Source organism: Gallinula chloropus (genome assembly GCF_964237585.1).
Source record: "Gallinula chloropus genome assembly, chromosome: 27".
Classification (NCBI taxonomy): domain Eukaryota; kingdom Metazoa; phylum Chordata; class Aves; order Gruiformes; family Rallidae; genus Gallinula; species Gallinula chloropus.
In genome coordinates, this window is record NC_140112.1 from 4,805,014 (window position 1) to 4,823,067 (window position 18,054).

General features: G+C 54.7%; 1 protein-coding gene across 1 annotated transcript; it reads right to left on the bottom strand.

Annotated features, from left to right (window-relative positions):
* Window positions 1-3,515: 3,515 nt before the first annotated feature.
* Window positions 3,516-15,979, bottom strand: RASSF5 (Ras association domain family member 5; the record flags this gene model as incomplete). Its single annotated transcript, XM_084275871.1, has 5 exons — window positions 15,687-15,979; window positions 6,104-6,214; window positions 4,294-4,591; window positions 3,830-3,945; window positions 3,516-3,668 (listed from the first exon to the last, which is right to left on the bottom strand). The coding sequence occupies exons 1-5, from the start codon at window positions 15,804-15,806 to the stop codon at window positions 3,516-3,518; spliced, it is 798 nt and encodes a 265-aa protein (XP_084131997.1). The 5' UTR covers window positions 15,807-15,979.
* Window positions 15,980-18,054: the final 2,075 nt, after the last annotated feature.

Consider the following 18,054-nt stretch of genomic DNA (forward strand, 5'->3'; position numbering starts at 1 on the left):
TGCTCCAGCTGTTCATTTTTCATAAAAATAAAAAGCTGAATAAACCCCCCTGGTGTTAGCCTTTTCCATGTATTTTCCTAGAAAATATTCCTAATGGTTCACTGGTTTTCTGGCTGCAGCAGCTTTTGGCTAGTTTAACATTCTTGCTTTGCCTCTTGGAGCAAAGGCTTTGGTGATAGAACCTCCACTGACATGTAAGCAAAGTACATCCATCCCAACACATTGTCCTGGAGCAGTCTGGTGGGCTGTGCTACAGTCAGAAGGAAAACCCATTTGGTTTTAGATTTTATCCTTTTGAACATTTCCAGGTATTTCTCAGACACTTCAGCACAGAGGATGAACTCTAGTCGCTGGTATTTTTATGCATCAACCAGTGTATGACACTAACTGTACCTTACCAGGGGTAGACATGGGCAGCAGTTCTTCCAGCTGAAACATTATATGGGTGGAACACTGGTCGGGTTCTGCAGGGGTTGATGTTCTGTACCTCCCTAGCTGAAGCTTAAACCTTTTACAGTAGGGTTACAGACTATAAATTCACTTCTAGGAAGGATTCCTGTGCTTTCCCTTTAGACTTAATACATGAAAGCTCCATAGGAGAGCACCAGAAAAAGAAGTTAGAGAGATCTCCTTCTTTAATTATTGACAGTTTTATTATCATTGTCTTTTACACTGTCTGCATATGAACAAGTAGTTTCAGAACCTTCAGAAAAGCTGAAAGTGAGGCATTTTTTAAAAATGCCTTAGAATTACAAGGGAGTAGTAAAAATAAATTACAGCATTGCAACAATGCATTTCACTTTGCCATAGAAGCTCTACTGTTCCATCCTATACACAGTATTTTACATGGTTTACAACAGACATGAGACGTAAACACACGAACTAGGCAAGACAATATACTAACCAAAGGCACTGCCAACAGTATTCTGCGCTTAAGGAAGGGGCCAACGCTTCCCAGCCTAGACACAGCTCCACTGGCTGCTGAAAAAGATCATCTGCTACCTCCAATGCCCCTTTATCTTGAAATTAAAAACCAAACCAAAAGAAACAGCCCTCCCCTTTGCAGGAGGAGTCCAGCAGCATTCACGGTACTTGCATAAGAAGCCATGCCTTCTACAGAATGTCAAAGACATGCTGGGTTCCGGGAGGGGAGAGGGAGACACTCACCGAAACTGGTAGAAAACACCAAGGAAAAGGAAATCTTGACAAGCTTTTAGCCAGAAAGAGAAGGGGTTTTAAAAAGGAAGGGTCTGGATCTTACTCCTCAGAACCAATGGCAGTTTGTACAGTGTTCTTTCTCTCACCTGCAGTATTTGCACGGCGCTTTCACGCCTCGATAAACGGGACCTGTGTTACTGCACCAGTGTGTAGGGAAGTAGTAAGGATTCTCATAGCTGGACAGCCAGCCCCAGAGCAGGAAAACTGCTGCTGCCCCATTGCTAAAGGTCATCTGGGTGTAGAGTACAGTACAGCTGGGAGGCCCTTCCTGCCCCATGGGCTGGGGGCTGGAGCCCTGTTAGCAAACCCTTGGGCACTGCTGAGTAGAACAGGAGTGGGAACTGAGCCTGCAGAAAGCGGTGTCTACACAAACCCAGCGGCTTGAGGTGCTGCAGGTGCTCTCTGCACTCTTAGGGTTTATAAAGAGGAAAAAATAAAACAATCCCAAGCAGTCACCTTCAAGGAACACACACCACAGTTCCTCATCTCTCTACAGACAAAAGCAGCCTCATCACAGCAGGATTTCAGGTACCAGGGTGGGGGAGCAAGACTGATGAGGCCTCTCCACAAAAGCCCCTTCCAATTGCCACCTTGGCCCAAATGCAAAGTTTCCCACTTGGGGAGGAAATTAAAGGAAAATGAAGGGGAAAAAAAAGGCACTGAGGTAAATTTTCAACTCTTCTGCACTGTGTGTGGCAACTGTCACCCAATAACCTGTCGCCTGCCCTCCACAGCAAAGCTCAGAGGGCTGCTCATACATCGAGTCCATCCAGAACCCTCTCAGGCTCCAGCTGAACCCAGCCAGTGTTGGTGTTCCTTTCTCTGGACGCTTTGTTGTGGTGCCCTGTGTAAACAGAGGGAAGACTGAACCTGGCTGTGTGCAGCACGCTCAACGAGCACTGAGTAAACATGGGGACCATCCTCTCTCCAACTGGCACCCCCAGAGCCGTGCTGGCTGCGTGGCAGCGGCACCATCGGGGTGCTGGCTGCAGTCATGGCAGTGACTGATGCTCCAGCAGCTTTACAAAGGATGTGCAGTGCACACACCGGGGATGGTGGGAGCCCTGAGAGAGGGAGACACGCTCAGGTGTCCTTCCCTAGCTCCAAAAACCTGGTAATCATCCTGGACATGCAGGCAGAGCACCGATTGCGAGTGGGGAAGGTGGGAGAACACAACAGAGTGGCACAGATAGGGAGAGGATGGTGTGTCACAGACAGGAGCTGAGGGCTAGCAGGAGGATGCACGGGTGGAAAGCAGCTGAGACGAAGTGGTCTCTTGCTCTCCTGGGTGCTAAGGCATTCCTGGGTGGGCAGCCTGTGCTCTCCATGCTCTCCATGCCCTGGCCCTGCTCGGAGCTCCTCTCCCTTGGGGCTGAACCTGTTCATAGCTCAAAATCAGTTTGGTTGCTGAAAAGGGTTTTGAGTTTTCCGGGGTTGGGCTGTTGGATATGTATTGCTAAAGGTTTGATATCAACCATCAGCCTATGGCCCAACCATCACCTCCACGCTTTCCAAACAGAACTCCTTAAAGTCCCAGTTCCTACAGAGTAGAAAGCTAGTGAGACACAGGCTAGCTTAGCTAAGCGTTGTGGTATCTGCTCTAATTCCCATCTGGACTTGAAACTGGAAGCCAAACAGAGCGGAGACAACTGACTTTTCCTGGAATTAACATTACCAAGTTTCAGCAACACGTACCAACAGCCTGTTTGGGTGCTGCAGCTTCCTTGGCATCTTAACTTTACATCTCCCCAGCTAGCTCAGCCCTGAACAAGTCCATCAGCATTGGTTACAGCTGCAACACCCACGTGGTTTGCTGCAACAACCTCCTGCGCTTTTATCTGCTGCTTCCTGTGCTCTACTTACGAAATGAGAAATTGGGGCCACGTGGCCACACGCGACGAGCTGCAGCCACCTCCCAGCAAGGGCACACGAGTCACTGGGAGGAGTGGGAACAGCGTTACCCTGCTCACGACATAAGCTGGTAGACATTCCTCTTGGGTGGCATGCTGAATCTGTTCCACGAAGCTTCTCCATGGGATGGGACAGCTGAAGAGCGAACCAGCAGCTGTGTTGGGCTGGTTGCTGTTGCTGGGCTCCATTTTAAAACAGGCTGCCCGTTCTTTGAGTGGTTCTGGGCCTGGGGTAAGAGGTTTCAGAAGACAAATGCTGTATGGGTGCTGTGTGCCAGTCCTTAATGGAAGGTTGAAGAGGGAGGGTGACCGCTATAAGGTGTCCTGAGAATTGTCTTTTTAAAAATATTCTCTCGTTCAGTCTGATGCCCAGGGCCTCCTGAATGGTTATCCAGGCTTGCCTCTGGCTTCCTTCAAGGTCTGCTGCAGTCTCTGTTTAAACTTCTCATACTTCTTTCGCACTTGCTGGATTTTGTCCTTTTCTTCTTTGTCCAGTATCATCAAGAAGTTCTGGAGCTCTGGGATGGAGAACGCGTCCCACTGCGGAACCAGCAGAAACAGAGGGAAAGTTAACACGTGCCCCAGTGCTTCTGTGTTGGTATTCTCCCCCCAGACACATGGAGAGAAACAATAAAAGACATTTAAAGACATATCTGATCTCCGTGGCTCTTAGTGTTCACATAAACACGTCTCTGACATACCTCGACTTCCCCTGTCTCGTTTTCCTTCAGCACAAAACTGAGCACGTTGGTGTCTGGGCCCGCCAGCAGCCGGAGGTACAGGGGGTACTGGGTGAGAGGCAGCTTCTGGACGAGCACTGCAAGGGCAGGATGACACCCACAGTGAGATCCTGGCTGCCAGGGCAGAGGGAAGCTCAAGGGGAGCTCATAAAGGTAGGTCATGCTGCTCAGGATGGTGGCTGAGTATCACAGACCCCCCAACAATTTCTGGAAGGTCTCAGGTGGCTTCAGCCTCCTCCTAAGAACTTGTAACCCCCCTTAACTTCAGCGTCACCACCTCCTCTGGAGGTCAGGGCATGTCATCCTCCAAAACATAGACACTGCCCACGTCCTAGATGAACGCTTCGGGCACGTCTGTCACACAAAGCTGTAAGCAAAGCCCATCAGCTGCAGGACAGCTGGTGGGTCTGAGGGCACCAACTCACCTTGCCCATCTTTCCGCACCTCCTTGAAAAGTGCAAACTTCTGCGGGTTATCCACCACCATGAACTTCTTCAGGAGCCCCTGGATCACCTCGCTCACCGTGGTGGTGCTGCTGATGTGGAGCTGCTTGATGGCATCCAGCGGCAAGTAGAAGGAGGTTCTCTTGTCCGTCATGTCAGCCAGGTTCACATCCTTGAGGGCATCGTAGATGGACTGTGGCCGGATCCCTGCCGGTACCGTCACGGGCCGGCGCAGTTTCAAATGCACCTTAATGAAACCTGTGTACGTCCCATCGTCGTTCTAAAGCCAAGGAGAGGGGGGGTCAGGCTCCAGGGAGTCATTCCAGTCCTTTCCCCCCCCCAGCTATAAAGGGCTTTCTGATTTACAGTGCCTGTGGGGTGAGCGTAGGACTTTCCACCCCCCGGCACTGCCAGGAGCTTGTGGGTTTCTTATTAATCGTGTTATAAGTAACCAGTAATTTTGGGTCAGTCATTACAGATCTTCTCCTGCTCCTTCCACCCAGTTAGTGACTCATCCCTCATCGCCTCTGAACTGAACCCCACGCTGCTGCCAGTTGGTTATGGAAACCATGACGTGTAATTTGTAGCTGCACTTGTGGGGGCTGGAAACCTCTGGGAAGGTCTCTATGCCTCGTGTCCAGCAGGATCTCCCAACCATATTCCTCATGTGTTATTCCACCTTTTATGGGATAGTCACATAGAATCACCAGGGTTGGAAGAGACCCTTTATATCACCGAGTCCAACCACAGCCTAACCCTGCCTGGCCCAGCTCCAGATCATGTCCTTAAGGACTTCATCCACATACCTTTTAAACCCCTCCAGGGATGGTGACTCCACCACCTCCCTGGGCAGCCCGTGCCAGTGCCCAACAGCCCTTTCAGGAAAGAAATTCCTCCTGATATCCAACCAAAATCTCCCTGGGGCAATTTTAAGCCATTCCCTCTCATCCTATCACTTGTTACCCAAGAGACCAACCCTGACATCTCTGCACCCGCCTTGCAGGTAGTTGCAGAGAGCAGTAAGGTCTCCCCTCAGCATCCTTTTCTCCAGACTAAACACCTTCAGCTCCCTCAGCCACTCCTCACAGGACTTCAGCCCCTTCCCCAGCTTCATCACCCTCCTCTGGATGCACTCCAGCATCTCAACATCCTTCCTGCAGTGAGGGGCCCAAAACTCCATCATCCCCACATAACAACTCACCAGCCACGATCAGTCTGTCTTGTGACAGGTCCCTGACCCCACCCTCAGCTCTGCAAAAATGCAGCAATCAGAACAGCCTGGCTCTGTACAGTCCATCCACGGGTGTCAAGCAGGGACAAGCCAAGGGACCCACCTCCGGTCCAGGAGCCCTGGCCAGAGGTCCCACCTAAGGGTGAGCCCAGTTGAGCACCAGGACTGTACCGAGTCTCAAACTTGGATTTGCACCAGGCTTCAAGAAAAGTAAGTCCAGAGTAAACATCTGGGCCCCAAACAACTCCTGTGAGCTGAGGGCTGATAAAGACCCAGGGGCGAGACATTCCAGAAGGAATTGCTGTGCAGCCTTCACCAGGGAAACTGTTGTAAGAGCTACTATAAACCTCAGGTTTGATTTCAGATGTTGGTGAGCACCAGGGAGCTGCTGTTCTCCACATCGTTTCACTCCTTAGGAAGCTTTCTCCCCCCTCTCTGTACAACCCTGTGAAGTTTGCACCTTGGCGGTACGCTGGGTTGTAAGAAGAGTTCATCTCCTCATCTCACCCCCTGGCACCAGCACGGTGACAAAGCGAGCTGCAATCAGAGCTCAGCACTCACCAGCTTCATCAGCAGGCAGTTGGTCACCTTGGCATTGTATTTTTCGATCTTCTGTCTGATCTCCTGGACGGTGGGAGGCTTGGGTTGTTCTTCTACCGGCTGCGTTACATGCTGAAAGGAGAAGGGACAGGCTTCAGCTGGTTGGTGTGGTGTGTAACCCGGTGTCTGTTGACAGAGCCCTGGGACAGGCTGCCCAGGGGGTGTGGAATCTCCTTCTCTGGAGAGATTCCAGCCCCGTCTGGACACCGACCTGTGTGCCCTGTCCTAGGGACCCTGCTTTGGCAGGGGGTTGGACCCCATGGGCTCTGGAGGTCCCTCAACCCCTACAGCTCTGTGAGTCTGTTCAGCTCAGCTTTTGCCTGGGAAACACGGGAATGACAAGGCTGCACAGCCCCTCAACTCACCCCAGCAGTGATGGGGCTGGAGATGTTCCCAAAGGCTCAATGTGCCAGACCCCACATCCCTGCCCCAAACCACCATCAACCAGTTGCAGGGCAATGAAAAACCCACTGGTTAGTGGGACACTACAGTCCAGAGCAGTAAAGATATCCCAGTACAAACCAGGGCAAAGACATCCAGCCTCTAAAACCTGCTGGCAAAGAAAACCACCCTCATCAGCCCAGCTTCTCTTTGCTGCTTGAAAAATCCCATCCTGTTTCTCATACTCACGGCTCTGCCTACCCAAAGCAGGCACCCCCTAAAAATCCCGGGGTGCTTCTCAACCAGCTTCCAGCAGGTTCAGCCATGCAGAACCTGAAGCTAAATCTCTGCCACATTACTCCTCCTCTGCTTTGGAAATTATAGCTCAGAGCAGTAAAACCACACAAGCGGCAAGTCGGCTGCATGACTAATAAATCAGTCGCTGCAAACCCAGCCGAGGCATCCCAGCCCATGTCAGAAACCAGTCAGCATCTGCCCATGTGTGGGCTCACTGGGAGCTGCTGGACTGGGGAGGAATTTCCCTTTGGGATGCAAAGCAGCAGGCTTGGTGCATAGGTGTGCTTTATCCCCAGGTCACATGTGGAAAAGTCACTGAAGAATAACAGGAGAACATGATGCATGATGGAGAGCAGCTTGAGGGAGTTTCCCAAATGTGACCCAGGGTTTAGAGTGTTTAAGCAGAAATGCAATGGATGGGTCTGGACAAAGGGCTGGAGCAGAGCCCGGTGCTGCTGGCGGCACTGGCTCAGCAGACTTGGGGCAGGAGGATGCTGCTGTGGGGTCGGAGGGACTGCAAGAGCTGTGCAAGGCAGCAGCAGGACCACAGTGCCCATCACAGGGCACCTAAAAAGGGAAAAGCAAGGTGCCCTGCTCAGAAGAGGGCCAGAGCACACGTCTCCAGGGTATCACAGAGCCCTGCCTGCCTCAGCTCCCACCCAGTTCCAGGGATGGGACTCTGGCCACGCAGCCTCCCATGCAGGCAACAAGGCTCAGGGATGCCAGCCACCTTTCTCCAGGGACACGTGAGACAGGGAGAGAACCTGCTGCAAGGACAGGACTGTGTGAGGACACACGGCCAAGCACCGCTCCCTGCCAGGCACCCCAGCTGAGCTGCCCTGAGCACGTCTCAGCCCAGGGATGCACGTCAAACCAGATGGAAACCAGCCACAAGACTCCCAGCCTGCAGCGACACGTGTCGCTCGCTTCTCCACACGACCACTGGGTCTCTTCACCAGCTTCTTTGGGCACTTTCCACTGGCAGTGGGGACCGAGTCCAGCAGCAGCATTTCAAGAAGCCTCGATGACTTGATCACCACAAGGACCATCGGAAACTCCCTGCGCAAGGCTCATCTTGTGCTTCAAAGTCTGACACCACTCCAGCTTGGGTCACCCTTCAGCAAAGGGGCTTTCCACCCAGCCAGGAGGGCAGCTCTCCTCTAGAGCACAGAGGAGATGCTCTTCCAGCATCCCAAACCCCAGACCTGCTGCAAACAAGCCTCCCTGTGTCCTGGACTATGCTCAGTGGGCTGTTATCTCCCAGCGCAGCGCTCGGCTGCCTTTCCCTACCTCACCACCATCCCTGGAAACAGGCTGTGAATACATTTCTCCCAGCGCTGCCTGAAGCTGGGAGCAGCATTCCTATATTTTACATGGGCTCACTTAGGAGCCCCTGTTAACGGAGAGTGGAAAGCGTGAAGGGATGTGCTGCCAAAGGCTGGGACAGAATAAAAACTGTAACCTCTGAGAAGGAGGAAGGGAAAAAATAAAATAAAAAATTAAAAAAATTTAAAAAAAAATCCATTTTCAGAGCAAAACCCGTCTCTTCCCAGGCATCCCCATGGTACGTGAGTACAGGTTGTAGGAAGCTGTCAATAAGCTGTAGATAAGCCAGGGTGGCCCCAGGCTGCCTGTGATATTTCTTTTAGGAAGAAAAAAAATCAAGCACAGGACAAAGTGAAATCCTAGTTCCAATCTGGCCAGGCAGCTCCAGCCCTGGGACCCAGCGAGCCCAGAAATTCAATCTGGCAATTCCCGAGTGTGAGTTGGCAATTCCTGCTGGAGACAGGCAAACAGGATGAGGCCTCTTGAGAGGCAGATCTGGAGCAGTAACCCAGCAGAGGGACGCTGACACCGTCCTGCAGTCTCCTCCTCATTCAGGGCCTGAAGAAACCGAAAGCAAAGCTTTCCTGGGGAACGTAAGAATCACACATGAAGATCCTCTTATCCCAATGGGAACTGCAACCCCATAATGCATCTAAGTCCACAGGCACACGCTTCACAGCGATCTGCTGACCACAACAGTCCTCAGGTGGAGTCACAGAGCAGTCTGGGTCGGAAGGGACCCCAAGGATCATATTGTTCTGCCACAGGGGCTGGCGTGGGAGTCCCGCACGAGAACGCCAAGAGAATCCCAGAAGTAGCACCAGGGAAAAGGAAAGGAAAACCAAAAACCCAACACAAAAACTTCCCAGATGTGGACTTAGAGATGCATCTCTGAAAGAGCAGGGGTTGTGTATGGCGTAAAGCAGCGCCAGGGTCCCACCAGGCCTCTCGTCCCATCACCTCAGTCGCGGTGCAGACACCAAACCAGAGGCTGCCACTTCCACAGTGTGCTCGTTAAGTGGGCTGGAGGCATCGTAGGCTGGTTCCTACAGCTGCTTTGGTTTTAAAAGGAAAGTCAGCTGGGCCAACACTGCAACAAAACGCTGCCAGCACTGCAAAGAAGCCCTTGGCTTCCCCCTCAGGGCCAGGATGGGAGCACTCCCCCTGCACACCCTCCACCAGCTCACCTTCCTCCTGCACCCTGGGGCTCGAGAGCCAGAAGGTTTTAATCATCTCTCTACCTGCAGTGATCCCACCACGGGGCTGGCGAGCACAGCACGCAGGACAGCGCCCGGACAAACCCCAAGGGCCAAGCTCCACACAGAGCCAAACAGCAAGGCCACCAAAGCAGAGCCAATACGTGTCCCAGCTGGTTGTCCCACAGCACCCAGCACCACACCATCCCATCCCCGTGGCACCACCAAGTGCACCAGGACTCCCAAGGCTGCCCCCTCCACCTCTTCTTGCTGCTCATGGGAGCGATGCTCAGGCACAGCTACACCATGAGCCCCCAGCAGTGACCACACCGTCCAGCCCCCCATCCCATCCCATGGCTGGAGACTCTGCTTTTCCACTTTCCAGACTGCAACCCGCCTGCAAGCAGAGCCCAAACCAGCCCAGCAGCACCAGTGCCGAGGCAGGGGGGGAGCCCTGGGCAGGGTGGCCACAGCCAGGGAAGAGAAGTAGAGTTCCTTCCTCTGTACGATTAGATCAGCTACTTCTTGGCCCCCAAGAGCTCTGGTTTGCAGAGCTTCTGGTGCAGAATATGCAACTCTGGCTGAAGGGAGAAAAACAGAAGCGATTAACCATAAACCGTTGCCACATTTCCTGTTGTACTTGGGACAGGATGAAACGAGCTGTGAACTAAACAACAGCTCTGTGACTCTGCCTGTGCCTAGACCCTGGCAGTGCTGCTGGACCCGTGGCTCTCCCAGCTGGAAACTGGGTAGGAGGAACAGCAGCCACCCTTGGGGATAGCAGGGCCATGGAGCAGCACACCATGATGTCTGTGCGCCAGGTGGCAAAACCAGTATGTGCTACTGGAAGGAGAGTGATGGCAGGACTGGAGCTGCCAGGGTGCTTCCACTCCCATCCCATTAAAATCCCAACACAGAACTCTGCATGGCTGCAGGTGCTGGAGCTCAGCCGCTTCGGTCAGCTCAGCTGCCCCATCGCTGAAGCTGAGTGCACGAGGGGTTTGCCATCCCTTACAGATCAGCTGTAAAGTAACTCTCAGACAGTCCTGGGCTGCAGCATGACACAGGTACCAAGCCTGGTCATGGTGGCCCAGGGCACCCATAGCATCATCGAGAGGTGAACCTGCCCGTGTCCTCGCCCTGCATCGCTGCCCTGCTGCAAACAGGCTCCCCTTCCAGAACCAATGTTATCACTCCATTGTAAAAGCATCAGTGGCAGGGAGGGACTCGAGCCTCATCGGGCACAGGCTAACGCTCCACAGGATAAAAGCTGCCTGGAACAAGCACCCCAGAAGAGGCAGATGGCTGTGACACATGGTGATCTGTGCCCAGGGTGGCCACAGTCCCGGCCATGGGCAGGACCCTGTGCTGGTCCCTCGGTTCTGGCACCTCCTGCATCAGCCCAGGCCTCTTCTTTGCAACCTACCGCTCATCTAACGAGCTGTGAGCTTGTGACGAGCCATTATGTGGGAGGTAAGAAACCCATGAGCCACCTTGATGATGGTGACGTACTCTCAAAGAGCGATTCTAAGCCAAGAAAAGCAACAGGAAGGCCTCCCTGGCATACTTTGCTACTTAGCAGTTGCCAAGAGAGACGTGCTCCATGCCCAGCTGACGAGCATCCTTCCTACAGCCCCTCACCTCACAGAGGTCAACCTCCAGCTTAAAACCCTTTTCCAAACAAGCCAAGGCAGCAGCTCTGCAACACACCAACCTCTCTGCTGGGAGTAACAGCTCCACGTGGGACCCAGGAACATCCCAGTGCTGCTGCAGAGGCACAGAGGGGATGATGCTCTCCCTCAGCTCCCCATCCCACCACAGCCCTTACCGGTCCTGAGGAGCCAGAGCATGGTTACGGCTTGGATGCACAGCTCAGGAGGTGGAACCCCAGCAGCTCATGAAGGATGGCTTTGCCAGCCATAAAACCAGACATGGAAAGGCAGTGCAGGTAGACAGGCTGAGCACACGCTTCCCCAGGACAGCCCTGGGATCGAGGGCTGCTTCCCCACAGCCACAAACCAGCCTCAGAGACACTGTCCCTGCCTGTGCTCCCAGTCAGTTTTCCTCACCAGCTAGTGAATTAATGAATTTGAGGAGCAGAGTGGTGGCGATGGACTCGGCCCAGCATCACCACGTTCTTGGCAACGAGCGTTTTGGAGAGGCAGGAGCAGCCAAGCCATCCCTGGTGTGCTTGGGCACGGGTCCATGGCCCCTCACACCAGTGATGCTGTGACAGTTTGCATTCCCAAACACGCAGCCCAAGCTCTCCCTTTGGCTCCTATGTTCAGGATTGCAAGAGAACTTTGAAGAGCTCATTCTGAAGGGATTTTACACCTCAGGGCACCAAAATCCTCAATTCTTCCCCTTATTAAGGGCAGATTTGTCTTAAACCATCAGAAAACCAAGCCTGAAGAAGCACCATCCAAGCATGGCTGGAGGTAGCTGTGGTTCAGAGGAGCATCACTAGCTCGTGCCCTGCCACCATCACACTGCAGCATGGAGAGAAACGTGAAAGCTTCAAATCTCAACCAGAAACAGGAGAACTGGCAGCTCAGAACCATGCATCCAGCTGTGGTGGGGAGAGGTGGTGGCTGGGGGGGGGTACAGCATCACTCAGCCCGATCACAGTCACATCTCTGCCCTTGCACAGCTCCCCATCGCTGCCAAACACCCTGTGCTGCCTCCTTCGCCCCAACAGTTCACAGCACTAAATTGGGAAGGGATCCACTGCTCCAGCACAGATGGGTGTGGGGGGGAAGAACCATACAATGCATTTGGGAATAAAAAACCCCAACCAACCCAAAAAAAACCCTCCAAGGTGTTTCACTCCCTTTGAGAAACTCAAACGAGGTGCTGTGGTTTGCTTTGGGGTGCAGAGGAAAAGGCAGGGGTTGGGAGAGCAGCGTATCTCCCGAGGAGGATCACTGCTGCTGCATTTCAGAGAGGTTAGAGGCAACTGAAGATGGGCTCAGTGTTTTGATTGCCATGGAGATTTCACTTAGAAACCGTTCTTCCTGCCACACATCCCTGCTCAGCAGTGAGAGCTGAGCTGGTCCTCCTGATGAGCTCCATTCTAGGGGGGGCTGGGGCTGGACAGGCCCCCCAAGTGCCCAACCACACCATTCCCTGTGTGCAGAGACCAGCCTGGCAAGACCCCAGCCCAGACCAGGGATGCTGAGTGGATCAGCGGGACCTACTGATCCTTGGGAGCAGACATCTGGGGACTGACTGCAGCCCTGTGGGACCAGGAAAAGCCCCTTCCCCTCCTCAGGAGAGGTGCCCCAGGGCCACCCCTGCGCCGGACTCACTGCAGACCTGCCTCCCCTCTGGAAATCCAAGCCAAGTCCTGGCCAAGGACAGGTCCCTTGGTTCTGGCACCTCCTGCATTGCCCCAGGCAGAGAGCTCTGCCCACCCAGCACCCAACAAATGCCCCAAACCAGCACAGATGCTGCACCTGACGACCACCCAGTTCTGGGACCAGGGGTTTTCTCCAAGGCTGGATGGGATCATGGAGATCACCTCATCCAGCCCCTGCTTGGCATTCAGGCTCCTCCAGTGCTGTAGCCCTCATCACAGGCACCACCACCTGATGCCCTGGAGTGCTCAGAGAGAGAGAGAAAACACATGGGGCCAAAGGCCCCACTGTGGTGTCCTCCAAGCCCCCAGGATCACATAACTCCCACCAGCCATCCCCTCCAGAGCCCACTCCCACAGAGCACAATGCCCCAGGGTGGTCTCCCTCTGAGCCTCCAGCACGTCACACCTCTACCACGTCACACCTCCATGACGTCACACCCCCACGACATCACAGCCTCCCTCCTCTCCAGCACAGGCAACTTTTTCCTACTGGGTCAAACCCACTCACATCATCCAGGGAGACCCCTCCCCAGGAACTGGCCCCATCGCCCCCACGCCTGGGTGAAACCTCATCCTGCCCCTCTCCAGCATCTTTCCTCCTCCTCCTCCAGGCTGGCTCTCCCAGCAGCTACTGAGGCAGGACCTGAACAGCAATTTTTGCAGAGCTTTAAGCACTCGTGCTTGGGGCAGAAGCCCCTTGAAGCTGTTCAGCTGAAGGGTCGGGAAAACGCCAAGTAACAGATCCCTGGGGATGAGGTCACACCTGAGATCCCAAACAGCTCCCTGTGATGGGGCTGATGGGGCTGAAAATGAGAAGGGAATTTCAGAATTCCTGGAAAGAGGCTCTCCAGGCTGAGGCAGTTATTTCAATCAGAAAAAAACCCCTTTCTCTAATCACAGTGATCAAATTGCACTCTATTTTTGCTTTAGATGGCAGGAGGGCTGTCTGTCCCCTCCTACCCCACGCTCAGCACGTTTCCTCTAGAGAGATGGCTTCCCAGGTCTTTTAAGACACGCACCCCTGCGTCTATCAAATGTCACCTATTCCTGCCCAGCACAGGGGCTGCCCACGGGCTGGCAGCTACCACTGCTGCAGTGCTGACCTCACCCTGCATCCTGCGCTCGGGATCCTTCCCGGGCACCTATGGACACACAGACATTGCCATTCCCAAACACTCCCAGGAGGTAAACTGGTGCCTGTCCCAGGGCTCACTCACCCTCACTGGGAAGAAGTTCTTCCCCACATTGGTGGGGAACTCCCTGTGCTCCAACTTGAGGCCATCGCCCCTTGTCCTGTCCCCACAGACACTGAGAAGAGGCTGCCCATGTCCCCCTGTGTCCCACCCTTCAGATATTGATGACCATTGATCAGATCCCCTCTCAGGCTTCTCTTCTCAAGGCTGAGCAGCCCCAGTTCACTCAGTCTTTCCTCATAGGAGTGATGCTCCAGGCCCTTCATCACCTTTGTGGACCAGAGAAATGCAAGGACACCCCCGCCCTCTGCTCCCAGACCCTTTACACAACAGCATCTGCTTCAGCAGCAAGTTTTGCCTGTGGTTGCTGTCTTGGGGTTGGTTTCCTTTCCGTGCACAGGAACCATTTCCTCCCAAACAACCCCCCCCAAAAAAAAAAAATGGCTCCATCTTCTCCAGCAGCCACAAGGCCTGCCACCCATGCCTGCTGCCTTCAGGTGAATTCACCAGCGACAAGGGGCTGCAGCAGCCCCCTGGCCCCCCTGCCAGGAAGAGCTCCCCAGCATCACCGGGCTGAGTTCAGAAGGTGGCTGAGGACCCGCAGCGCCCTGGCTCCAAAAGAGCAGCACGGAAGCGGCGCAGGGCGCAGCACCCACCATGCCAGCACCCTGCTCTTTCACATCTCCTACACAGATGAATCATCTCATGACATTTAAAAGCCAGCAGTACGTGTGGGTTAATCATAGCGAGAGGGAGCTGCTGGCTAACTGGGAATATCCCATGTTAAACCCAAGGGAGCCTTTCTTCTAAGGCATTAAAATAAGATTGCCAGTTGATTTAAACCCTCCCATGGGTCCAGCCCCCCCACCCACCATTCCCCAAGGATTGCCCTCTGCACCCTGCGCTGCAGAAAGCTGAACCCCAAAGCACCTGCTGAGCATCTCAGCAGCCTGGGGCGTGCAAACACAGCAGAGCCCCCGAGCAGGAGTGTGTCGGTGCTGCTGGCTTGCAGGGGGATTTCTAAGTGGAAAAAAGAAAAAAAGCTGCTCCCAGGGCCAGATCTCATCTCAGGGCTCTTGTTCCTGAGTGAAACCCCCACTTCCGCACCAGCAGCCGCCTGCCTTCTCCTTTTATGCTCAGTTCATGGTGGGGCCCCGAAGTTTATGGCGGCGATGTTGCCTTCGTGGTGTTTTTAAATAAACACACACAGCCCAGGAATCGGCCTTGTCAGCGGCCCCAGGGCAGAAACCTCTGCCCAGCCACGTGCCCTCTCCGCCCCATGGCAAGGCACGTGCACCCCAAAAAGGGCCAGATTCACCACTGCCTTAATAAATTAACAGGTACATTTAATCCTGCAACTCTCCCACCTCCCAGCAGATGCAATTCTCACCAGTGGTGTGTGTTTTGGTGAGGTCCCTAGCCAGGAGCCAGACCTATGGATGACAGTTGCTGCCTGCACACCGCCGCCCCCCCAAAAGATGAAAACACACATTTGGGGTCAGCATCCCCCAAGGGATGGAAAGGGCACAGCATGGTAGGGAAAAAGCTTGAGACGTGGCTGAGGAAGATCTGCAGCGGCGCAGCCCCCCTCCCCAGGAGCAGGGAGCCTGCAAGGAGCAGGTAGAGCCTTCCTCCCTCCTGGAATCTCTGCACTGACTTTAGCTGCAAGCTAATTCTGGCAGCACCTGCAGCCAAACGTGCAGGAACACCGACATCTCCCCTCACTGGCAATCCTACCCCCCTTTGCCCCCCTCTCCCAGCACAGCCCTCCTCACTAGTTTCCAAGCCGTTACCTTGGCAGGGACCTTGCTGGGTGCACTCCGGAAGAAAGAGGTTTTTGCTGTGAAAAAGCAATCCTCGAGGTCTTCATCCAAGCTACAGTAGCCGCTGCTCATGCTGCTGCCGATGGTCATCGAAGCTCAGCAGAGGCGAGAGGCCGAGCGTGCACGGGGCTGGCCGGGGGGCTCGGGGGGGTTGGCGACCATCGGCGGTCCCCGCTCCGGCTCCCACGCCAGCAGCGAGCCCCCCCCCTCCCTCTCACATCCTCAGCTCACCGGCACTTATCTGCAGTAGCTCCTTCGGCTCATCCTCCAGAGCCAAGCGGAGCTATTTCTCTTTAACAGGCAGCCGTGCCGGGTAACCCTTCCCTCTCCTCTTCCTCCTCCTCCTCCACCCGCCTCCCTGCGCAGCAGCGCTGGGGCAGCATGGAAAGGGGGGGAGAGCTGCGAGTTTGCTCCCCGGCTCTTGACGCCCGGGGTTCTCTCTCCACCCGTGGTCAGGTCCCACAGGCGCCCGCGCAGCATCACCTCCCCTTCCTGCGCTCGCTTCGCACTCCCTGCCACTTCCTCTTGCAACACTTGTCAACCCGCTGCACGCGCTGGGCTTGACCCCCCGGTACCCCCCCATCCCCAGCACCTCCTTTGCTACCCAAAATACATGGCTATGGCAGGCTGCCTTCCTGCTCCTTCCCTGTCAGCGCATCCTCCAGAGCTGCGCTGCATCTGCTGCCTTAGGGAGGAAAGCCCAGGCTGGACTGAGCTGCTGAAAGGTAGGGGGCCTGGCAAGGGTACAGGCTTGGACCCCCCTTTGGGGGTGCTGGAGCCCCCTGGTCATCACGCTGTGGGAGGCAGCGGGTGCCTCTCTGCTCTCGGCTAATTTTAGAGCAGCAGGAGTGATTTCAGCAGCTCTGGCACCCGACTGAGGCAGCTTCAATTGCAGCCCAGGAAAATGCTGCTCAGCTCCTCCGTCCTTGCAAGCAGCACTGGCTCCAGGGTGATAGAAATGCTGTCTTGGCCTTGGGAAGAGCCTCAGAGCAACAGCATCATCCCTGTTACCCTCTCCTCTCGAATCCCTGCAGAGACCCAGCCTGGCACAGTCCCCTACCCAGATCTGCCGCCTCTGTCCCTCTGCCCCAGCCCCTCCAGAGCCACCAGCACCCCACAGGCCCCCTGCATTTACCCAGCACCTTTAAAGCAGCTGTAACCTTCCTCCTTGCTGAAGATCACGGGTATTTCTGCAGGGCTGGACAGGGCTCTGCTCCCCACAGACTATCACCCTCCCCCTCAGCATGGCTGCTGTGGGGGGCCGTGCATCTGAGGGGATGCAGCACACCACAGCTCAGGCTCTCCCAACCCACCAGGAAACCAGCCTGTGTTCATAAGCAGGTTGAGGAGACTAAAGCAAAGCCTGTCTTAAGGAGGACTCTGCCTGGCAATGCAGTATTAATGCACCTGCTAACAATTCTCCATCATATTTCAGGAAAAAAAGAGGGACTGAGGCCTGAGAGTATCGTGCTGCTGAATAAACCCATCCCTGCTCACACTTCAAATACTTCATGCAAGACTCAGCCAAGCCCACCCAAGAAAGAGAAGAGGATGGTGAGAGGTACTGCGAAGGGTAGACCAGGGGTACAGGAGGTTTCCATGCCTGGGGCCAGCCTGGATGTGGAAAGGAAGGGCTGGAGAGAACCCAGATGTGATAGAGGGGCACAAACCCACAGGGGATGTCCATACCAGGGTGCAGTTTAACACCAAAACCCAGAGTGCTTTTCCAGGCTACATGTGATCGGAGCTGCAGAACCCATCACTTGTGCTGGGGGCAGATGCGCCAAGTCAGACTCATCTGAAAGACCTCACTGGTGTTTATTATAAATGACTGGAGAGGCTGCACCCCAGGAGTGCCCAGGGGCAGCTCCCAGGGAGACTAAAGCAGCAGCACACACAATGCTGCTGGTCCCTCCTTCAACACCCACCGACCGAGCACAGCGACAGCCCTGCTGTGCCCCAAGGCTGCTCCTATGTGTCTTCCTGCACAGGCTCTGCCCAGCACAGCTCTGCCCGGCACCACCTGCCACTCCTACGCCAGCCCAGTGAGCGTGGGGAGCTCAGCTCTGCTCCCCAGCCTGCTGGAGGACCACCAGGAAACCCCTCCTGCACACCGGGGATGTCACTCGCTCCTTTGGGCCATGGGGCTCCTCAGACAGGTCCAAAAGGGCTCCAGGCTCTTCCCATAAGCTCCCATCCACGCATGAAACGCATGAAAACCTCTTTCTGCCCCCACAACAGGTTGCAGATGGTGTTTCACACCCTTCCATCTGCATCTGTTAGCTGAAGGACTTAAACTGCTCCAAGCCTTTGATAGCTCCATCCCACTGCAGCATCC